This window comes from Centroberyx gerrardi, chromosome 17 (genome assembly GCF_048128805.1).
Source record: "Centroberyx gerrardi isolate f3 chromosome 17, fCenGer3.hap1.cur.20231027, whole genome shotgun sequence".
Classification (NCBI taxonomy): Eukaryota; Metazoa; Chordata; class Actinopteri; order Beryciformes; family Berycidae; genus Centroberyx; species Centroberyx gerrardi.
The window spans coordinates 734,728-758,655 of record NC_136013.1 but is presented as its reverse complement, the minus strand read 5'-3'; the positions used below and the strand labels follow the sequence as shown (position 1 = coordinate 758,655).

The following is a 23,928-nucleotide window of genomic DNA, read 5'->3' as shown; positions in this document are numbered from 1 at the left end:
ATAAAATACTGAAGAATTTAATCTAATTCAACCCAAATTCTCAGCCTCTTTCTTTTATATGAAACTCAACACCAATGAGCAGAAACTTTCTGTTCATGGAGGGAAAACAGAGTGCAGATCCAGATCCAACAGAATTCACAACACGCTTTTCCACAGCAGAGTTTTATTAGAAACATGAGAATAAACACAGACAGGCAGACAGACAGACAGACAGGCAGACAGACAGACAGACAGACAGGCAGACAGACAGACAGACAGACAGACAGACAGACAGACAGACAGACAGACAGACGAGGCCCCGCTAAAAGCAAACTCCACACTTGAACACATTCTCCTTCTCTTCTCATCTGCTGTCACATGTCACAGGATCTTAGTGTTGGAAGGCTTTATGGATGAACTGAAGAACTGACGTCCAAAACCAACAACATGAAACCAAGCTGGTAGATTCTACAGGAGAGTTTTTCCCTAAATGGAGATGTAGTGTTTTGGAAATTAACTCTTCATACGCAGATATGGAGAATAATCATCCAGCATATCTGTCAGTGCAGAGAGGGAAACGCTCTGATGGTTTATGAAGTAAAGTGGGACAGACTCTGTTTTACTGTCTGGGTGAAGGACGAGATGTCGGCTCAGTCTGTTTTAAGGCGCTGGGAAAATGGAGAATAAATATTGTTTTCACTGTGACTGGATGGAAATAATGAAGACGGAGGACAGCTGGACAGAAAGCTGCTTCAGTCTCAGAAGCTTTAACAGCAGCAGCAGAGAAGTGAAGCAGAGGAAGAGTTCAGCAGAACTGTCTTTGGTGACTAATGAATTCAGAAATGAGGACTAATCAGTTCAATTAGCTTAAACTGGACTGATGACACTTCCTGAACTGGAACAGACCAGATTAGACCAGATCAGAGAGACTAGAGACTAGAGAAGTGAATGCAGACTGATGGACGTTCCTACAGGCTTCACTATTGGTTATTGCTGTTCTGAACCTACTGCTGATTGGATGATGCACTGCCAGGCTATTCGCTATTGGCTAGTCAGGAGTGAGCGGGTGGCTCTGGACCGGCGGAGCGATGATCGGTTACGAGCCTGACTGACTGGTTACCATGGTAACGGTAGGTCGGCCGGCGGGTCGACCGCTTGTTGCAGGAACTTAGGCAGCAAATGCAAATCAACAGAAAAACACACTGATACAGGCTGGAAATAAAGAAGTAACATGGAGGAGGAGGATTTGTCTCAGGCAGCGCTGGAGACGGCTAACTTCTTCAGATGATCCATGAAGACCTGAAGACTGACATCATCTGTCAGGATGGGAGCTCCAGACTCCTGAGAGAGAGAGAGAGAGAGAGAGAGAGAGATGGAGAGAGATGGAGAGACAGAGGTTTATATATATGGAGCATCAGTATCAGTACTGCAGTAATCTCACTCTGTCTCAGACTGACGGAGGTCTGGAGAAATTCTTGTCAGAAAATGTAGGATCAGAGACCTTGTGGATCCAGAGGAGCCGTTTGATTGGCTCAGAGTTTGAAAACACACGGCACCTCGCTTTCTGTCCGGTAGAAACTAGTTTCCTGTTTCAGTTCAGCTGCTCTAACCATAAAAACAGATGAAAACTTCGACTGAGTGGATGAAGCCTTCGCAGCTTCTGAGCTCCAACACAGGACGGAACGGCTGTTTACGTTTGATGTATCAAACCCGGCCGACAGCCTGTGATGCATTATGGGGGAGAGAAATGTCTAGTTTCAGTAGTCTGTGATGGTGGAACAGGAAGTCGTTCTAAAGGCCAAAGGGACTGAAGCTGCTGCTGGTGGAAGTTCAGAGGAAGACGAGAAAATACAGAGTGGGGAACGTTCTGTAGGAAACACACAGGTGAGCAGCAGCGCCAGGCTCCGCCCCCAGAGCAATCTGATTGGTCTGAAGCATGACGACAGCCCACAGAGGCTCCGCCCTTTTCTTTTTTTTTTTAACTTAGTTTTTATTTCAGTTTCAGCAACTTATACAATCATATTCACAATTTTGTCTACTGTTTTTTCTGATTTTTCAGCTGTACCTATATGGTTTATAGATAATTTGGCTCCGCCCTTTTCTAACCAACTGCTCTGCTTGAATTTCTCCAGACCTGCGGTAGTTTCAGACGGAGGTTTGGCACATGTTAAGGTAAGGGTTAAAGGTCAAAGGTCAGCCTCACCTGTCCCCAGGCGTACATGTTGTTGTGAGTCTGGGAGGGATTCACTTTGGAGAGCAGGAACCGAGCCTGGAGACACACAGTCTTCATCAGCATCATCATCATCATCATTCACACTACAGTGTATGGAATTTAACTGTGTGGGATTAGAGTGCTGTTGAACTTTGGCAGCATCTTGGGTGGCAGCTTCCTGGCCATGATATCACCCCAAAATCAATTCTGTTACAGGCTGAAAAAGTGAGAGACTTGTTGTTTATATATAGTCAGAATCTGCTTTGTCGGCGTTCCTTTATGTGCTAGAAGTGATTTTCAGACTGTTCCTCCAGACGATGGCAGTGAATGCAGAGAGAAAAAAACACAATTCTCCAGTCTGCTCTACCGGAGCAACAGATCACAGAATCACTGATTTGGGGGTTTTATCATGGAGGAAGAAACACAACACAAGAAGAAGTTACACAGAGCTTTAAATGTGTGGAATCAAGAGTGTGTGTGTGTGTGTGTGTGTGTGTGTGAGTGACCTGGCTGCCTCCATGCTCTGTGTCGATGTATCTGGGCATGGGGAAGCGGCTGTGCAGCAGCTCCTGGGCATCGTCCACCGGAGCCTGCAGCAGGTGGCGGAAGTTCTCATACTCAGGCATTTCCTGATAACCAGCCTTCCTCCACTGAGCCACCGTCTGAGGGGGAGGGGGGGGGGGGGGGGAAGAGGGGGGGAGGGGAAGAGGGGGGGAGGTGTGAGGGAGAGAGGGAGAGACAGAGAGAGTGTTTCAGAGTGTTTCAGTGTTTTTCACAGTGGGTCTTTTTTGGAGTGTTTCAGTGTGTTTCAGTGTATCTCAGAGTGTGTCAGTATGTTTCAGAGTGTATCAAAGTGTCAGAGTGTGTCAGAGTGTTTCAGTGTGTTTCAGTGTATCTCAGAGTGTGTCAGTATGTTTCAGAGTGTATCAAAGTGTCAGAGTGTGTCAGAGTGTTTCAGTGTGTTTCAGTGTATCTCAGAGTGTGTCAGTATGTTTCAGAGTGTATCAAAGTGTCAGAGTGTGTCAGAGTGTTTCAGTGTGTGGCAGAGTATTTCAGAGTGTGTTTGAGAGTGTATCAGAGTGTTTCAGTGTATCTCAGAGTGTGTCAGTATGTTTCAGAGTGTATCAAAGTGTCAGAGTGTGTTTGAGAGTGTTTCAGAGTGTTTCAGTGTTTTTCACAGTGGGTCTTTTTTGGAGTGTTTCAGTGTGTTTCAGTGTATCTCAGAGTGTGTCAGTATGTTTCAGAGTGTATCAAAGTGTCAGAGTGTGTCAGAGTGTTTCAGTGTGTGGCAGAGTATTTCAGAGTGTGTCAGAGTGTTTCAGTGTGTGGCAGAGTATTTCAGAGTGTGTTTGAGAGTGTATCAGAGTGTTTCAGAGTGTTTGAGAGTGTATCACAGTATTTCAGAGTGTTTCAGAGTGTATCAGAGTATTTCAGAGTGTTTCAGAGTGTGTCAGAGTATTTCAGAGTGTGTTTGAGAGTGTGTCAGAGTGTTTGAGAGTGTATCAGAGTATTTCAGAGTGTTTCAGAGTGTATCAGAGTATTTCAGAGTGTTTCAGAGTGTATCAGAGTATTTCAGAGTGTTTGAGAGTGTGTCAGAGTATTTCAGAGTGTGTTTGAGAGTGTGTCAGAGTATTTCAGAGTGTGTTTGAGAGTGTGTCAGAGTATTTGAGAGAGTGTTTGAGAGTGTATCAGAGTATTTCAGAGTGTTTGAGAGTGTCAGAGTATTTCAGAGTGTATCAGAGTATTTCAGAGTGTTTGAGAGTGTCAGAGTATTTCAGAGTGTGTTTGAGACTGTGTCAGAGTATTTCAGAGTGTTTGAGAGTGTGTCAGAGTATTTCAGAGTGTGTTTGAGAGTGTGTCAGAGTATTTCAGAGTGTGTTTGAGAGTGTGTCAGAGTATTTCAGAGTGTTTGAGAGTGTGTCAGAGTATTTCAGAGTGTGTTTGAGAGTGTATCAGAGTATTTCAGAGTGTTTGAGAGTGTGTCAGAGTATTTCAGAGTGTGTTTGAGAGTGTATCAGAGTATTTCAGAGTGTTTGAGAGTGTGTCAGAGTATTTCAGAGTGTTTGAGAGTGTGTCAGAGTATTTCAGAGTGTTTGAGAGTGTATCAGAGTATTTCAGAGTGTTTGAGAGTGTATCAGAGTATTTCAGAGTGTTTGAGAGTGTGTCAGAGTATTTCAGAGTGTTTGAGAGTGTATCAGACTGTTTCAGAGTGTTTCAGAGCTGCAGGTCTTACCTCTCCATGGTAGATGAGGATCTGGAAGAACGTATCCATCAGCAGGATTCGGTCTGGAAGGATGCTGCTGCTGTCCAGCAGGACCGGCTGCAACACAAACACTCTGCTTACAGCTGCTGCATGGAGCACTTTAATACATGTCTGTGTGTGTGTGTGTGTGTGTGTGTGTGTGTGTGTGTGTATATATATGTGTGTGTGTGTGTGTACCTCTGGCGGCCCGTTGAAGGAGTAGGCGTACAGGATGGGCTGGATCATGATGAGCGCCTGCGTCAGGTCCTGTCTGTTGAACTGGTGTCTGTAGTAGGAACTCTCATCTGGACTGTTGTTGAAGACCTGCAGGAAGGGAGAGCGCCGCAGGTGGAACATGAACTGAAACACAGAGGAACAACGAGTTAGACACAGTTCAGAACATAAAGAAAACTTTACTGATGGTATAGTATTATGGGATGTACAGTACCTGGGGATAGAGGGAGAAAGTCTCTGAGAATCGGAAGGAGTTGGGATCGTCCTTATGGTAATCTCCAAACTTCTGACACTGGAGAGAGAGAGAGAGACAGAGAGACATCATGTATCACAGTGCTGATTATGGCAAAAATAATATTTTATAATATTTATAAAATGTTCATATCCCGATTCTTCATCACAATATTTGTCTCAGTTTCAGGAGAGTGAATTATTTGTGTTTGTTAGTGTTTTATGTAAAAATGCTCAGGTGCAGCTGTCTGTACCACGCTAGCTCCTGCAGTAAAGCAGTTTAACAGTTTTTCAGCATTTTTCAACAGTGAAGCCAGTCGGTAGGGATTCAGTCGGTTCAGCAGCACATACGGCCGCTGTGGGGATCGAACCTGCGACCTCTGTGTTACGGGACGCTCTCTCTCCTCACCAGTCTGATCAGCTGTCTGTCCAGCCACCTGAGCACGTCCGGCCCCTCCTCCGTCTCCGCCCGGTACACCGCCAGCCTCGCCATCAAGATGGCCGCCGCCTCCTGGTCGAACGACGCTGCGATGCTCTGAATCTGAGTCTGAGCATCTGCCCAACTAAGAGGAGAGGAGAAGAGAGGAGAGGAGGATGAGAGGAGGATAGAGGAAAGGAGATAGGAAAGGAGGAGAGTGTGTGTGTGTGTGTGTGTGTGTGTGTGTGTGTGCAGCGTACTTCCTGGCGGTGGTTGTGACCCGGATGCGTCTCTGTCCAGATGAATGTTGGTACTGAGTGACGAACTGAACGGCTCCGCGGCCGCCTTGAGGGATCGGAGCGTTGTGCTGCGGAAAAACAACAGAAGAGAGGGATGAAAACAACAAACGACAGAGTTACAGAACAGAGGGATGGAAACGACAGAGTTACAGAACAGAGGGATGGAAACGACAGAGTTACAGAACAGAGGGATGGAAACGACAGAGTTACAGAACAGAGGGATGGAAACAACAGAGTTACAGAAGAGAGGGATGGGAACGACAGAGTTACAGAACAGAGGGATGGGAACGACAGAGTTACAGAACAGAGGGATGGAGTGTTTGGCTTCATGTTGAGCTGTCAGTCAGTCTGTAATGTTTTCAGATGATTTTAACATCTCAGCTCTCTAACTTTAATAACACCAGTAGCAGGTTTTTTCGCCACAACAGCAGATTTGTGGTTCTATTTATTTTCCATCTTCTGCTGCTTCAACTCTAACAGATCAATCCTCAACCGAACTGAACCGAACCGAACCGAGCTAAACCGAGCTAGACTGAACTAAACCAAACCAGTCATTATGGTCTGTAATATTTCAGCTGTAAACCTCCAGCAGGTTTGAGGTTTTACAGCCTCAGGACGATTAAACATGATGGAGCTGCAGCAAACTGTCATTAACTCAACCAGGCTGTCACACACACACACACACACACACACACACACACACACACATACACACACACACTTATCTGTTGACAGCTGCCTTACTGTAAACACTAGCTGAACATCCAATATCCTCTGCTTGTGCGTGTGTGTGTGTGTGTGTGTATCCTCTCATCATCACAGCAGGTGACAGATGCTCCACGGCAACAGAGTCTCCAGAGGAAAACTTAACTTTGATCCCAACACACACACACACACACACACACACACACACACACACACACACACACACACACACACACACACACACAGCAGGACACGCCTCATCACTCTGTGGAGGGAGGAGACAGAAACAGCAGCTTTCTGCTCCTCCACACTTCAGAGGAGCGACGAGGAGATCCAGACCAGGAGGAGGTTCAGACCAGGAGGAGGAACCAGCAGGAGATCCAGACCAGGAGGAAGTTCAGACCAGGAGGAGGAACCAGCAGGAGATCCAGACCAGGAGGAGGTTCAGACCAGGAGGAGGAACCAGCAGGAGATCCAGACCAGGAGGAGGTTCAGACCAGGAGGAGGAACCAGCAGGAGATCCAGACCAGGAGGAGGTTCAGACCAGGAGGAGGTTCCTCTGTAACTGCCTCAGTAGTTTGACTTAGTTGGAATCAGAAGGAACTGAAGACTGGAGGTTCAGGAGTGAAGAGTTTAGATGAAGATATCAAGTCAAAACTGTTTTAGTGCTGCAGGTCCCAGACTGAACCTGCTTCATCCAACATGGCCGTTCACCAGGCACGTCAGGACCCACGGCGCTGACCGGAGACTCTGATTGGCTGACAGGTCAGTCTATCTTCTCCAACAGATGACATCACTGAACGTCTCTGATGTTTCAGCAGGGTGACATCATCACGGCTCCACTGCTGACCTGGATTCACCTCAGTTCCACTTCCTCTGGTGACGTTCCTTCATGTTTTAACATTGCAGACCCTGTGACCCGTCCCACTGCAGCTGTGACCCGTCCCACTGCAGCTGTGACCCGTCCCACTGCAGCTGTGACCCGTCCCACTGCAGCTGTGACTCACCGAACATCGTTCACACTCAACTCATCACTCCAGTCTCTCTGCTGCGGCTCTTCTGACCACAAGCCTCAGGATTACAGTCCGGTTTGAACAGCTGGAGATGTTTGACTCTGTCAGCGTCTGCTCAGGTCTGGACTGACGCCACGCTGACAGACAGGAAGCACAACGCTGATAAAGTCTGATCTGAACTAACTGGCCAGATATTTCCCGGAGTGAAGATGCAGGAGGCGGTGAAGCCGCTGTTCGCCGCTCTGATGCTTCTGTCCGGTTTGGCTTCGGTCAGCGGGAACCTGCTGCTGCTGCTGGTGCTCCTGCTCAACAAAGACCTGCGGAGCGAGACGCTGGGCCTGACGCTCAGCTGCAGCCTGAGCGACCTGGCGCTCGGACTCTGCGCCGTCCCGTTCGGCGCTCACAACAGCCTGCTGCGGCCGGACGGCTTCCCCAGCGAGGGCGCGCTGTGCCAGGGCAGCGGCTTCCTGTTCCTGCTGCTGCAGACTTCCTCCCTCCACTCCCTGACCTGGGCCACCGTCGACAAGTTCACCCAGATCCGCTTGGCGCTCAGCTACCGCCGGCTGTGGACGGCGCGGCGGACGCAGGCGGTTCTGGTCCTGGTGTGGTCGTTCTGCCTGCTGAGCGCCGCTCTGCCCCTGCTGGGCTTCGGCAGCTACTCCTACAGCGACCGCCGCTTCATCTGCTGCCCCGGCTTCACGCCCGACAACAAGGCCTTCAACGCGCTGTGGATGGCGGCGGGCGTCTTGGCGCCCGTCCTCACCATGTGCTTCCTGTACGGCTGCATCGTCTACATCGCCAGGAAGCAGGCGAGGCGCGGGACGTTCATGTGCAACGAGCAGCACTGCTTCTACGTTCCTGCCAACAGCTACTTCAGGAGCTCCATGGTGATGGTGGCGACTTCAGGTGAGTTCAGCCCTGATTGGTCGCCTACACAACTTACCTCGCTATGGAAACAGCGACTCTAGCTGTGCTATTGTTGCAGGTTAACACTACAGACTGGAAATGTCAGTCTGCATCTGGTGAGTCAGTCTGCTCAGTACAGCTGAAAGATACTCACTGAAAATCTAATTACGATTATTTGACAAAATATTGCAATTGCGATTTAAACTGCGATTCACATCATCACAAGTTTTTCTTGTCATACATTTCTTAGAACTTTAAAATTGTTTAAAGAAAAGTGATTTAGTTAAAAACTAGATGTCAGTGAGCAGATTTACTGCGGAGGTCTGATCCTCCTTGTTCACAAATCCAGTTTGGACAAAATCTCTGAAGAAACTAACTGCACTCTGAGATTTGGAAATTACAGAAGATCATATTGAGATTTTGATTTTTTTTTTTTTATTATTGATTCTTCAGCTCTAGTCTTCAGGACACCAACCATCACTTGGAGTCCTGCTCTATTCTAAACATCTAGTTGGCTAAAAAACAGTCTAATTAATAAACTTGGTTCAGTATTGTTGTTGTTGTTAATATTATTATTGGTTCTCTGGAGAAGTGTCAGAGAGTTTTTGATGAACTTTCCTTCAGTTCTGGAAAAACTGAAGGAAAAACACTTTTCTACCAGAAGAAAAACAAAGTTGAAATCAGAGCTGTGAGCCGGACAATCATAAACTATTATAATTTCAGCTTTGACCACTCAGCAACTTCACTAGCACAATATGCAAACAGCCAATCTGCTGACCGCTCCGCTCCTGTCTTGTTTTATTATGTAATATGTGTATTCTGTTTATTTTTAATGACTGTTTGTACTTTTAACTGCGTCCTTTAAATTGCCCCATAAAGTTATACTGTGTTGTATTAAGATAAGATGACACGCTATTGATCCCTGAGGGGAAATTAGGTAAATTATTATTGTTATTATTATGATTTAGAGAATAACTAAATCTGGAGCTGCAGGTCTGTTTGGTTTATCAGGTTTATCCTCGGTACGTCTCTCTTCAGGTTTAAGTGCAGTGGATTTTGTTTTTATTTTCTGGACATTTGAGCCAAAATGTGACTCTGACACTGCAGTGAAGAAATAAAAGCAGAGTGAAGTCAGTCTGCTGTCGGGACGGTGTGTGTTGAAGTCAGTCTGCTGTCGGGACTGTGTGTGTTGAAGTCAGTCTGCTGTCGGGACTGCGTGTGTTGAAGTCAGTCTGCTGTCGGGACTGCGTGTGTTGAAGTCAGTCTGCTGTCGGGACTGCATGTGTTGAAGTCAGTCTGCTGTCGGGACTGCTGTTGGGACTGCGTGTGTTGAAGTCAGTCTGCTGTCGGGACTGCGTGTGTTGAAGTCAGTCTGCTGTCGGGACTGCGTGTGTTGAAGTCAGTCTGCTGTCGGGACTGCTGTCGGGACGGTGTGTGTTGAAGTCAGTCTGCTGTCGGGACTGCGTGTGTTGAAGTCAGTCTGCTGTCGGGACGGTGTGTGTTGAAGTCAGTCTGCTGTCGGGACGGTGTGTGTTGAAGTCAGTCTGCTGTCGGGACTGCGTGTGTTGAAGTCAGTCTGCTGTCGGGACTGCGTGTGTTGAAGTCAGTCTGCTGTCGGGACTGCTGTCGGGACTGTGTGTGTTGAAGTCAGTCTGCTGTTGGGACTGCGTGTGTTGAAGTCAGTCTGCTGTCGGGACTGCGCGTGTTGAAGTCAGTCTGCTGTCGGGACTGCGCGTGTTGAAGTCAGTCTGCTGTCGGGACTGCGCGTGTTGAAGTCAGTCTGCTGTCGGGACGGTGTGTGTTGAAGTCAGTCTGCTGTCGGGACTGCGTGTGTTGAAGTCAGTCTGCTGTCGGGACTGCGCGTGTTGAAGTCAGTCTGCTGTCGGGACTGCGCGTGTTGAAGTCAGTCTGCTGTCGGGACTGCGCGTGTTGAAGTCAGTCTGCTGTCGGGACTGCGCGTGTTGAAGTCAGTCTGCTGTCGGGACTGTGTGTGTTGAAGTCAGTCTGCTGTCGGGACGGTGTGTGTTGAAGTCAGTCTGCTGTCGGGACGGTGTGTGTTGAAGTCAGTCTGCTGTTGGGACTGCGTGTGTTGAAGTCAGTCTGCTGTCGGGACGGTGTGTGTTGAAGTCAGTCTGCTGTTGGGACTGTGTGTGTTGAAGTCAGTCTGCTGTTGGGACATGCTGACTCACTATAATCTAAATGACAGAGTGGAGCAGAAATCTAAAGCTGTCTGTCCTGCTGCATTATGGCTGCAGCGGTGAGACGCGACACACACTCGCTTCACCACATCACTGTCACAAACACTGACCAGCAGTGAGGGGGTCAGGGGTCAGAGGTCAGAGGTCACAGCACCAGAGAATGATTATAGATGTTGGGGAAGTGAAGGGGAAGACAGAAGAACCAGGCAGGAACAGTAGAAAAGGTTTTTCAGTGTCTCTGTGCTGTCGGTCAGAGGTTAGTTATGATCTCATTCAGTCTGAAGCCTAATCTCTGTTTACCACCTGTTTATTTATAGAATACAGTTTATCACTGCTTCATGTTGATATCAATCTACAGCCTCGGTTACACTCGTCTTTTCAATGCGACACACACCGCCCGTCAAACGTTTGAACACACCACATTTTCACCACATTATTTTTCCTATTTTCCACATTTTAGAATAACAGTAAAGACTCCAATCTATGAAATAACACAAATGGAATTATGCAGCGACCAAAAAAGTGTTAAACAAATCAAAACTATCTTATATTTAAGCAATATCACACGAGAGGGAGTGCTGTTGTACTGTATATCAGCACTCATGGAATGCCTCTTGTCCAATCAAATTGCTCGACCGGAACTAACTCCGCCAACACTTGGATAAGATCAACTTCACAATTTATATTTGACTAAGAAACTCATTTCAGGCATTTAAGCAGAAGCCTTTAGATCAAAATGCTTTAAGACAATAAAACACAGAACATTCACCTCCACTACACAAGAGACAGAGTATAAAGAGAAGGAGCATCGCCTCACGAACTCTCAACGCCTTTTTCCAGGAAGGTTATTTTCTGCTGTTTTACATATTTTGCATGAAGTCTGAACTGCCATCTGATCACAGAGCTGCACTGAACTGTCAGATGTGGTGCAACTCATATCTGGCCTGGAGAGATCTGGATCTGGCGGATATTTGAATTTCAGATCCAGAAATCACCTGAAAAGACGAGTAACTGAATCCTCGAAGAGCTGTCAAACTAATGGAAATTATGATGGCGGGGCAAGTCAGTCTTAGCCTGGTAAGACCATCCTGATCACGTGACCTCACATTCTGTTTCGCTCCACGGATCAGTCTGGACTTCTAGCCGCCCACATCCATTTCCTGAAATTACAATGTAACCGGGCCAATCAGGGACTGTGTCGTAGTTGATGACATGAAATACAGGCCGCCGCTGGCAAAACAGTAACGGCGTCTCCCGAAGCAACGAGCGGTAACGTTAACGTTAGTAGAGTAAACACAGACATAAGTGCAGTTATTGCAGAAATAGACTCAATAACAACAATTAAACAAGAACAAGAGTACGCACTAGCGGAGTTTCTCGGCGGAAAAGACGTTTTCGCCGTTCTTCCGACTGGATTTGAGTTTGGATTCGCTGATTGGCTGAAGGAGTTTGTCTGTCAAGGCGAGTACTCCCGCCCACTGAGATCGATGTGGGCGGCTGGAAGTCCAGACTGATCCGTGGAGCGAAACAGAATGTGAGGTCACGTGATCAGGATGGACTTACCAGGCTAAGTCAGTCTCAAGTCAAGTCTCAAGTCTAAATGTAGAACAGCAAGTCAAGTCAGAACAAATCAAGAGTCCAGTATCAATTTAATATCTTAAAGAAAACTAAATATCTCGGACTTTTCAATGCAATATGGTTTTAATAGGATAAAAACTTGGTAAGAGCATCATGAGTTTGATTTCTATAATCAGTTTCAACTTCAATAAATTCAATCATTCCATACAAATTCAGAAAACAGAATTTAAATTCAGTCGTCCGCTGGAACAAATCTCATCACTTTCAATCTAAGTCATTTACACAAACACAAGATCTCAAGTCAAGACTTTAGAAACCTTTTCAAGTCATCAAAGTACAAGTCAGAGTCAAGTCCCAAGTCACCAGAACCCGAGTCAGGTCCAGTCTCAGGTCTTCTCTCGGTCATGTGACCTGTGCTGTGTGTTGCAGTGTGTCTGCTGGTCTGCTGGCTGCCCTTCTCCTCTCTGTGTCTGTACGAGACGCTGAGCGGGCGGCGGGCGGCGGCGCTGACCTCTGCCCTCTGCACCTGGCTGCTGTTCAGCGGCTCCGCCCTCAACCCCTGGATCACCTGCCTCACACACAGGTGAGGACCACACACACACACACACACACACTAATAGCCAATATCACGTTTCTTTTTTCTGCCCCACGATACGTGTTGTCACATATTTATATTGCGATATATTGAACTTCAATATCTCGTCCCATCACTACCAACCAGAGAGAACATGTGTGTCTGTCTCTCTCTCAGCAGGTACAGGCTGGCTGTGAGGCGGAGCTTCCTCAGGTTTCTCCAGGTGTGTCGGTGTTACAGGAAGTCCCGCCCCCAGAGCCCCGCCCTCCACCTGGACACGGCCAATCACATCAGCTCAAAGACACCAGCAGAAGCAGAAGCAGCAGCAGCACCTCAACCACCAAAATCACCACCATCACAAACATCTTCATCAGCATCAATACAACCAACACAACCACCATCATCATCATCATCCTCATCATCTTCCTCCTCTCCATCACCGGAGCAGCTGATGAGCTCTGAGACAGAACCAGACAACAGATCAGCTTCATCTTCATCATCATCATCACCACATGTGTAAGGCGTGTTCACATGGATGTTTATCCTCTGTCACATTCACAGTTGTTGTTGTTGTTGTTGTTGTTGTTGTTGTTGTGGGCGGGGCTCCAGACCTTCTGAAGCAGTCTGCACACATTTCATTGGCTGATCAAGTCCGTTAGCGGATGACATTTACCTGAAGCTCCGTGAAAACAGTTCGGACTGGGCTGCTGCGCTGCGTCAGCCCGTGACATCATCAACACTCATTCATGATGTCGTCTGTTTGTTGACGAATCACAGACGCTCCTGTGACTCCGCCTCCAGGCTGACAACAACAAGTCAAACACAACTTCAATAACTTTTCATCCCCTCGCCTGTTTGGCGTGCTGAGTCAGCGCTGCGACGAGCCAGCGGCTTCAGGTTGCTGGTCCCCAACTGCTAGGACAGTGGTTCTCAATGTGGGGACTGGGGACCTCCAGGGGTTCTTGAGGAAGTTCAAAGGGTTCTTGAGGAGGTTCCAGGGTTTGAGGAGGTTCAAAGGGTTCTTGAGGAGGTTCCAGGGTTCTTGAGGCGGTTCAAAGAGTTCTTGAGGAAGTTCAAAGGGTTCTTGAGGAGGTTCAAAGGGTTCTTGAGGAGGTTCCAGGGTTCTTGAGGGGTTCAAAGGGTTCTTGAGGAAGTTCAAAGGGTTCTTGAGGAGGTTCAAAGGGTTCTTGAGGAGGTTCCAGGGTTCTTGAGGGGGTTCAAAGGGTTCTTGAGGAGGTTCCAGTGGAATGAGAACAGTTTAATTTCACTATAATTTAATTTACTAAAAATGATCCCAACTAGAGAACGTAGAAGTGACTTCTCACTCACCTTTAGTATCTGTGTGTTGAGTTTTTACAGCTGTAACTCAACACTAAACTCTTCCATATGGAACTAAATCTGATCCAGTGGGTCCGTGGCCTCATGCGTGTCTACTGTGTGTCTACTGTGTGTCTACTGTGTGTCTATTTACTGCTCCTTGGTATGAAGATGACTGACAGCTCCTGGTCTAAGAGTTATATGCAAAAAACTAAATCTAGCTACTTTTTGTAACTTGGCTAACAAGTTCGCCTTAATGTCTTTATGGTTATAATGAAGAAAACTTTGCTGCTGCAGACACAGACCCGACCCTTCAGGAACCCCGAGCCATGGCTTGAACCCAGACCAAGGAGGGCTACTGAAATCAAACTGTATGAAAACTGTCAATCATCTCCAAAATAAACACCAGTCATACCTAGTCAGGTGTGTTTCTTTAATACCAAGCAACTAATTACATCTGCTCTCGTTACTGTGAGTTGATTATAATTTAGGCTTTTTTGTGTACTTGTACTTTTTTGAGTATTTTTTAAAGTCAGTATTTGACTTTCCCTTCAGTCCATCTCTCCTGCAGTTTTGTCCTTCAGTCCATTTTAAATCCATCCATCACAGAACAGATTGTGTCTCTCCATCAGCAACAGAAACTGGATCAACAGAAACTGGATCAACAGAAACTGGATCAACAGAAACTGACAAACTGTGGATCCATTCACAGTGAGAAGAGGAATCTGACTTTACTTTGTTTCTGCACTTTATTTTGTCATTTCTAATGTTTCCAGTGAAAAGAATCTAGTTTGAACTCTGACCTCTCTCCTGTTAGAATCACATGGAAAAGATCACAGCTAACAACGTTCTCTGTTCTAAAGAGGAACTCAGGAACTTTTACTCTGACGACATTTTAAATCACACACTTTTTACTTTTACTGAAGGAGATTTTTTACACCAGTACTTTTACTTCTACTGCAAATACAGTACTTCCACTGCAGTAGGATGTTTTAGTACTCTAGTTTGTAGACTGGATGTGAGTTGGTCAGTGTTCAGTGTGACTGTACAGCTCAACATCATTCTATATTCTGTTAATATAATATCGTTATGTATGAAGTGACAGAGTGTTTATCAGACTGAACAGCAGTTTTGTCCCCAAACTTTACTGTTTCTGTAAATAACAAACTTTTTAAAACCTGGACCACAAGGAAACCCAGACAGATCAATCAGCTCTGGATCAGTTATTAATAATATAAATGATTACTAATGCAGAGCAGCCAGACACAAACTGAGTCAGACTGTCAGCAGGTCAGAGGTCAGAGGTCAGAGGTCGTACCTGGTTCACCACCTCGAAGTAGAGAGCCAGCGTTGTGCTCTGATCCAGACCACAGATCTTCCACTGGCAGGTTCCTCCTGTCCCGATCTCCTACACACACACACACACACACACACACACACACACACACAGATTCAGCTCACACCCTCAGAGCAGCTGTACATACTATAAAACAGTACAAATAAAATATAAATAAAACAGTGATTTCAGGTAAGTTAGCTGCCTAGCTAGTTAGCCTGTTAGCAGGTTAGCTTGTTGTGGCGTACGTTCTCGGAGACGCAGGGTCCTTTGGCGTTCAGAGAGACGCAGGGTCCGATCGCTCCGGAGACCTTAACCTCCCGGGACGTCTGAAAACAAACACACACCAGATCAGAAACCAAACAAGCCCCACCGACAGAATGTAAAGGGACAGAGCAGATGGAGGACTTCAACACAGCGGAACAGGAAGTGATGTCATGACTCGTACCTTGATCTCCAGCGTGGCGGCGAAGGCCATCTTGAAGGATCCCTGCACGTCTTTGGTGAAAACTCTCTGGAAGGTTTGCTTAAACAGAGACGTGTTGAAGGAGTCGGCCATCACCATGTAGCCCCTACACACACACACACACACACACACACACACACACACACACACACACACAGAAGCATCAGGTTCAGTAAAATCAAACCCTGAGATTCAGAATCACAGAAATGACTGGAATGGAAATGTGGATAAAAATAAAAACAGAAGAAAGAAAGAAAGATAATTAACTTCCTAGTTGCCATTAGCAACCACTTCTATTTTTAACAATACAACTCATCCAGGTGTGTTTTCCGGCTGGGATCAGATTGAACTCATCTGATCAACAAGTTGCCATGTTGCACAGTGTTGACACGTCAGGCAACGTTGCCCTACAAAATTGCCCCAAATCAGCTTTCTTCTATCGAACCAGCACTAGTACAACTACTGTACCCAGCTGTGTGTGTGTGTGTGTGTGTGTGTGTGTGTGTGTGTGTGTGTGTGTACCCTGTGTGGTTGGAGCAGCACTTCATCTCCAGCAGGCCGGTCTGGTCCAGAGCGCAGGCGTAGATGTCGATGATGTGACCGTTAGTGGACGCTCTGCTGGCCAGAGCCTCGTAGTGCTGCACACACACACACACACACACACACACACACACACACACACAAACACAAACACAGACACACACATACAAACACAGACACACATACACATACACACAGAGAGAGAGACACACACACACACACAGAGACACAGTTAAATACCTCTTTTCAAAGTAACATGAACAACTAGGAAGGAAACCAGTCTGGATCTGTCACACACACACACACACACACACGCACACACAGGTAACACACTCACTCCCCCCCCCCCCCCTCACCTTGGTGGCCTTCTTCATGAACTTGGCGTTGTCCTTCTCGATGTCGTGCCAGGACCTGATGGGTGTCTTCAGCTCGTCTCCCACCACCATGCCGGGCCCCTGGGTGGCCGGCCCGCCCACAAACGTCAGGATGCGGGCGCCCGTGTTCGGGAAGGTGCACTGTGGGTAAAATTTAACATTCAGTCAGCGATCAGCTGATCACACCGGTGTTACACCCTAACCCAGTTATCAGCCAACTGCCCTAACCCTCCTACATCCTACCTCCTAACCCTCCTACCTCCTAACCCTCCTACATCCTACCTCCTAACCCTCCTACATCCTACCTCCTAACCCTCCTACCTCCTAACCCTCCTACATCCTACCTCCTAACCCTCCTACCTCCTAACCCTCCTACATCCTACCTCCTAACCCTCCTACCTCCTAACCCTCCTACATCCTACCTCCTAACCCTCCTACATCCTACCTCCTAACCCTCCTACCTCCTAACCCTCCTACATCCTACCTACTAACCCCTACCTCCTAACCCTCCTACATCCTACCTCCTAACCCTCCTACCTCCTAACCCTCCTACATCCTACATCCTAACCCTCCTACCTCCTAACCCTCCTACATCCTACCTCCTAACCCTCCTACATCCTAACCCTCCTACATCCTACCTCCTACATCCTACCTCCTAACCCTCCTACATCCTAACCCTCCTACATCCTACCTCCTAACCCTCCTACATCCTAACCCTCCTACATCCTACCTCCTAACCCTCCTACATCCTACCTCCTAACCCTCCTACCTCCTAACCCTCCTACATCCTACCTACTAACCCCTACCTCCTAACCCTCCTACATCCTACCTCCTAACCCTCCTACCTCCTAACCCTCCTACATCTTACATCCTAACCCTCCTACCTCCTAACCCTCCTACATCCTACCTCCTAACCCTCCTACATCCTAACCCTCCTACATCCTACCTCCTACATCCTACCTCCTAACCCTCCTACATCCTAACCCTCCTACATCCTACCTCCTAGCCCTCCTACATCCTAACCCTCCTACATCCTACCTCCTAACCCTCCTACATCCTAACCCTCCTACATCCTACCTCCTAACCCTCCTACATCCTAACCCTCCTACATCCTACCTACTAACCCCTACCTCCTAACCATCATCATCATTCAAAAGTCTAAATCAATGGAATATGAGTCAGGGAGAGAAAGGAGGTTTGATTTGATGGGAGGGGCGGAGGGGCGGAGGGGCGGAGGGGCGGGACTCTTCAAAACTCTGATTTTATTGGTTAGAAATGTATATTTCCGCCTCCTGGTGCAGCGTGATGTCACCGTGACAGATACTGTGTTTTCCAGGAAGTAAAAGGAATGGGAGTTCATTTCATGGGGACTTTAATCCTTAACCTTTACTTCCTAACTTATACCTCCTAATCCCTACATCCTACCCCCCCCCCCCTCACCTCCAGCAGGCCCACAGCGATGGACATGGCGACCCCCAGGGAGCGGAGCGGTCTCTTGCCCTGTGTGACGGGCCAGGGGTCGCGCTGCAGCTCGCCCAGCAGGTCCGTCAGGTTCATGTCGATCTTCTGCACCGGCTGCAGGAACCTGGGGAGCGGAACAACACCCGACACACCCGACACACCCCCAAACACCCCGAAAACACGTTACTGCTGAGCAACTCCCCAAAACACCCTGAAAACATTTTACTGGTGATCAATATTATTTTATACTACTCATATCACTATGTGTGAAATGCCAGTGTGGTTCCACAGTCTGGTAGATGTGTTCTGTCTGTCAGGATTATTAATCAATACTTTTCCTAATCCCAAACTTTCCAGATCTGGAAATTTCCACATTCATGTTCCAGACGTTTCCAGACTTTCCAGATCTGAAACCCTCTGCCCCCCCACACCTTCTACATTTGTTTTTTGCCTGCAGTCATTTTAGTGCAGTGTGTGTATGTGTGTGTGTGTGTGTGTGTGTGTACCTGTTGGACAGAGGCTGTTGAGGAGCTTGTGGTCCTCTTCCCTGGGGGGCTGAAGGTTTGGTCAGACCCAGCATCTCCTGCAGGTCAAACACATTGTATTACATTCACATTACAATACATTATACAGGCTCTGACAGCAGGACTAGCTACAGGACTAGCTGCAGGACTAGCTACAGCACTAGTCAGTACAGGGTCTACCTGCAGCTGCTTGGCTCTGACAGCAGGACTAGCTACAGGACTAGTAACAGGACTAGTTACAGGACTAGCTACAGGACTAGCTACAGCACTAGCTATAGCACTAGTCAGTACAGGGTCTACCTGCAGCTGCTTGGCTCTGACAGCAGGACTAGCTACAGGACTAGTAACAGGACTAGCTACAGGACTAGCTACAGCACTAGCTACAGGACTAGCTACAGGACTAGCTGCAGGACTAGCTACAGGACTAGCTGCAGGACTAGCTACAGCACTAGTCAGTACAGGCTCTACCTGCAGCTGCTTGGCTCTGACAGCAGGACTAGCTACAGGACTAGCTACAGGACTAGCTACAGGACTAGCTACAGGACTAGCTGCAGGACTAGCTACAGCACTAGTCAGTACGGGCTCTACCTGCAGCTGCTTGGCTCTGACAGCAGGACTAGCTACAGGACTAGCTGCAGGACTAGCTGCAGGACTAGCTACAGCACTAGTCAGTACAGGGTCTACCTGCAGCTGCTTGGCTCTGACAGCAGGACTAGTTACAGGACTAGTTACAGGACTAGCTACAGGACTAGCTACAGCACTAGCTACAGCACTAGCTACAGGACTAGCTACAGCACTAGCTACAGGACTAGCTACAGGACTAGCTACAGCACTAGCTACAGGACTAGCTACAGGACTAGCTACAGCACTAGCTACAGCACTAGCTACAGCACTAGCTACAGCACTAGTCAGTACGGGCTCTACCTGCAGCTGCTTGGCTCTGACAGCAGGACTAGCTACAGGACTAGCTACAGGACTAGCTACAGCACTAGTCAGTACAGGGTCTACCTGCAGCTGCTTGGCGCTCAGGTCCTTGGTTCCTCGGAACACGTAGCTCTTGGAGATCCCCTCGCAGCCGAGCTCGTGGACCTGCACCATGCGGCCGAAGGTGATGAGGCCGACGAGCGCGGTGGGAGGCAGCAGGGACAGAGACATCTGCAGAGACTCCTTCAGCGCCTGCAGGTCCTCGTCCTCCATGCAGGTGTCCACCACGTACAGGAAGACCAGGGGCATCTGGGGGCCGCGCTGGGGATCAATACAGATCAATACATGTATCAATATATCTATCAGACAGACCGGGGGCATCTGGGGGCCGCGCTGGGGAACTATACAGATCAATACATGTATCAATATATCTATCAGACAGACCGGGGGCATCTGGGGGATCAAGTGCTGCATAAATAAAGATATTATTATTATGATACGTTTTAAATAACACTTTCTGGGGATTTCTTCTGGAGTCAAATATACATTCACTGGATTATTTTTAGCATGTATTTTTCTATTTTCCAAATCAAATCAAATCAAATCAAATCTAACCAAACCAAACCAAAGGAGCATCTGGGGCCCCGCTGAGACAGATCAATACATCAGTCCATCAGTCCATCAGTCCATCACATTAAAGGGTTAGCCAACTAAAATATGCAGTTTCTCAAAAGTTTCTATCAGCTGATTTCTCCGTTCTGCTGCAGATTAAAAACTACTTTCACACATCAGAGTGGGAAATCCAATCAGAACACGACCTCAACACCTCTCTCTCTCTCTCTCTCTCTCTCTCTCTCTCTCTCTCTCTCTCTCTCTCTCTCTCTCTCTCGTCTACAGTGAAGCTCGCTCCACCCAGGTTTGGAGCCATTTGTGTTTTTAACCGCAACAGCTAATTAATGATGACAGGAACTCTTTCTGCAGGAGAACGTTTCAGGTCCATCAGACTCTTACCTGCACCACATACTCTATAGTAGAGAACTGAGGCAGCAGCTCAGCAGGTTGGTTCACTTCAGAGATTCCAGCGTAGGTGGGAGGAAACTGAAACACAGTAGAAACTTTGTTACTGTCTACTGTCACTCTACTGGAACATAGACTGTGTGTGTGTGTGTGTGTGTGTGTGTCCACCTGGTTCCTCTGGTAGCAGAAGTTACAGGCCCACAGCTTCGCTCTGTAGTCCACTTGACTGAGAGAGAGAGAGAGACAGATGGGTGAGAGACTACTAAATGACTCTAGACATGTCAGACTTGGTGAACTTCTGTCTTTGCTCTCAACCTGTAGATCAACAAACAATAAACTGTCTCCCCTGACCCCGCCCCGGGCCCCCTGACCCGGCCCCCCGCCCCCTGACCCGGCCCCCCCTCACCACAGCGGGTTGAGCACGGCGCGGCAGGTGGCCCGGCTGCAGAGCAGCGGTTCGTACTGGATGGGCGGCAGGTCGGGCCGCTCCCTCAGCGGGGTGAGCAGCGCCGCCAGCGGCACCACGAGCCGCGTGGCCTCCAGCCGGCTGGACGGCCACACGTTCCAGCTGAACCGCACGCCGTCGCGCTCCTCGTTCTGACTGATGTACTCTGGGAAGGTCGCCATGGCAACGGGGAGACGGGGGGGAAACACAACTACAGGCTGGAGAGAGACAGACAGGAAGAAAGTCAGGTTGTGCAGGTTTACTGTCACTGTACTGTAGTACTGTTAGTAGTACTGTAGTACTGTAGTACTGTTAGTAGTACTGTAGTACTGCAGTACTGTCAGTAGTACTGCAGTACTGTCAGTAATCTGTACAGACAGGAACAGGTTGAGACTGACAGGCGGAAGAATTAACAAAAATCTAATGAACATTGATTTTTGTGGCAGGACTGGTAAATAAATGATCATAAAATTGTCTGGATCAGATCAGATCAGTTCAGATCAGTTCAGAACAGATCAGATCAGTTCAGTTCAGTTCAGTTCAGTTCAGTTCAGTTCAGATCAGTTCTGATCAGTTCAGATCAATTCAGATCCAATCAGATCAGATCCGATCCAAAATGAAAATATACCAAAGTGTACATACTTATGCTACATATAAATATAGGTATATGTAAGATTATAAAAATAATATAACACACATATCTATTGGACTTGTATTATAAATCTACATATCTAGCCTGCCTACAGCTACACTTGACATTCCAGTCATTTCTGACTCTACTAAACTAAACTTCAGTTCCTAGACTCTACCAACACTACAAGCAACAACAATCGCAGGGAGGTCAGAGGTCAGAGGTCAGAGGTCAGCGCAGCCTGGCAGTGTTCCTGTGACCTCAGCAGCTTCCTGTCAGACAGACAGGAAGCTGACTCAGCACTCAGGATGTGTTTTAATATTTTAATCCTCAGTTTATCCTCAGATTAAATCTGTTCTGTTCAGTCTGACTGGCAACATGTTGTTGGGTGATATGGCTGAAATCAATATCAGAATAATCATAAGGATTTTTTTCCAATATCAATATATATCACAATATGGCTCACGTCTGCAAAATCACATGTTAAATAACAGAGGTGTGAACGAATGAACTTTGCTCGAGTCCCAAATCGGTCTCCAGTCCTGAGGCACAAGTCCCAAGTCTAAATGTAGATTACCAAGTCAAGTCCAAGTCATTAATGTCAAGTCTCAAGTCTAAAACAAGCTTCACTTAGAGCTGGCTGATCAGTCAATATTAAAGTTTATCATGTTTCAGTGAATCATGTGATGATCTGGTGATTTTGGGAAATCAGTCTGAACTGATGAGAAGAAGCACATTTTAATCAAAAACTCAGTTCAATGGGATAAAACAATTTGATTATTTGATTTTACATACCTGAGTCATATCGTGATATATATCGATATCGAAAAACAATCGTGATATTGATTTCAACCATATCGCCCAGCTCTAGATTCACTTTAACCTGCAGACTGCAGCAGGTTGACTGGTTACTCAAATCAGTCACTGGTAACATCTGAATAACAAAATAATAAAATAATAACCGTAACACTGTTTTATAGTGAAATAGAGAAACTGAACCTCTCTACATGTTGGTAATGATCTTAGCTTTATGTCTCTATAGATTCATTTAATTTGTCATCCAGGTAGTCAGATGTCCAAAAATTATATAAAAACAAAATCCACTGGACTGAAACTCCTCATTTAAGTCCAGTGGATTTTGTTTCTATGGATTTTTTTTTAGACTTTAGCTTTAGCTTCACCTGCAGACTGTCAGCCACACATCTCACTCTTCTGCTCATTAGGAAACCAGTTAAATCAGCTGATTAACTAGATAATATTAATAATATTAATGTCATAAGTGAACTGAATCTCAGTACAAACCAATGATGTTGAACCAGCAGAAAGATGCTAACGTTATCTAGACAGCAAAACAAGCTAGCTGTCTTCTTCACAACACAGCAGTCAGTGAAGAAATGTTAGCATGAACTTTAAAATGACTGAGTAAAGTTTTTCTGTCATTTCTGTACAGACAGACAGGCAGAGTGTTAGCCTGCAGCTAACAGCAGCTAGCATGAACACACCCGGCAAACAGCAGCCTCTAAACACCAAATAACCGCCGGACTGAATATTTCTGACATATTTAACACCCGAGCTGAAGCTGAACCGACACACAGACACTTCGGCTGAAACTCTGATAGATATGAATGTTTCTACTGTGAGGAAACAGCGGTAGAGACTCACCTGATCCTCCGCTGCTGCAGGTTTCTACTGACTGAACCACAGCTGACAACGCAGCAAAACAACATGGCGGCGCCACGTCAAGACAGAGAGGGGAGAAAAACCAAGAGGTCTCACTCTGACTCTGATCCAGGAACCGCCAACAGACAAGAGTCTGCCGTCAGAGTGTTGGCTACTGCTATTAAAATGACACAGATACACTGACATTACTACACAATTATCACTCTAGTATTATCTTCTACTGCAGAATTTGTTTATTGCAGAAATTATCTAAGATTTATTTGGTAATTTTTTTAACAAAGTTATACACAAATCCAAAGTTTTGAGAACATCCAGAGTTTAAACTGACCCTTAGTGAGAAGAACTGAACTCCCTGTCCGATCTGGATCAGATCAGACACAAACACACGGTGTGACAGTTAACACCCACATGGATAACACTTTTTTTTTTTTTTACGAGGGACTCATCTTGCGAATATAGGATCTTCGGCCGTGCCTAACCCCAGTCCTGAACCATCCCAAAATAGTTTTCACGCATCAGGGAGTTTTCCTCACTCAGACATGGAGGATAAACCCAGAGCTTTACTCGTTTCCTCTCACTCTGCTTTAAAATCTGCTTTCTGTAAAACTCCAGACAGAGAAAATA

General features: G+C 46.9%; 2 protein-coding genes across 2 annotated transcripts; one reads left to right on the top strand and one right to left on the bottom strand.

Moving 5' to 3' along the window:
- Window positions 1–23,306, bottom strand: sec23a (Sec23 homolog A, coat complex II component). Its single transcript, XM_071903198.2, has 21 exons — window positions 23,287–23,306; window positions 20,955–21,211; window positions 20,717–20,774; window positions 20,543–20,629; window positions 19,616–19,852; window positions 18,590–18,666; window positions 18,063–18,207; window positions 16,605–16,763; window positions 16,231–16,346; window positions 15,691–15,814; window positions 15,491–15,571; window positions 15,225–15,314; window positions 5,577–5,683; window positions 5,308–5,461; window positions 4,882–4,959; window positions 4,632–4,793; window positions 4,425–4,511; window positions 2,698–2,853; window positions 2,183–2,248; window positions 109–1,320; window positions 1–64 (listed from the first exon to the last, which is right to left on the bottom strand). Exons 2-20 carry the CDS (start codon window positions 21,173–21,175, stop codon window positions 1,231–1,233), a joined length of 2,295 nt encoding a protein of 764 aa, XP_071759299.1. The 5' UTR covers window positions 21,176–21,211; window positions 23,287–23,306; the 3' UTR covers window positions 1–64; window positions 109–1,230.
- On the top strand, window positions 7,543–13,109 carry LOC139914806 (adenosine receptor A3). The gene is made up of 3 exons (XM_071903216.2): window positions 7,543–8,239; window positions 12,445–12,598; window positions 12,767–13,109. Exons 1-3 carry the CDS (start codon window positions 7,543–7,545, stop codon window positions 13,107–13,109), a joined length of 1,194 nt encoding a protein of 397 aa, XP_071759317.2.
- Window positions 23,307–23,928: the final 622 nt, after the last annotated feature.

Bases quoted from the DNA above. Each gene is read 5' to 3' on its own strand.
- LOC139914806 (XM_071903216.2), top strand. From the start codon at position 7,543: ATGCAGGAGGCGGTGAAGCCGCTGTTCGCCGCTCTGATGCTTCTGTCC. The intron at 8,240-12,444 runs GTGAGTTCAGCC...TGTGTGTTGCAG, and splicing joins GGTGATGGTGGCGACTTCAG to TGTGTCTGCTGGTCTGCTGG. The intron at 12,599-12,766 runs GTGAGGACCACA...TCTCTCTCTCAG, and splicing joins ATCACCTGCCTCACACACAG to CAGGTACAGGCTGGCTGTGA.
- sec23a (XM_071903198.2), bottom strand. From the start codon at position 21,175: ATGGCGACCTTCCCAGAGTACATCAGTCAGAACGAGGAGCGCGACGGC. The intron at 20,775-20,954 runs GTGAGGGGGGGC...TCTCTCTCTCAG, and splicing joins GCCGTGCTCAACCCGCTGTG to TCAAGTGGACTACAGAGCGA. The intron at 4,512-4,631 runs GTACACACACAC...TTTGTGTTGCAG, and splicing joins CCTTCAACGGGCCGCCAGAG to CCGGTCCTGCTGGACAGCAG.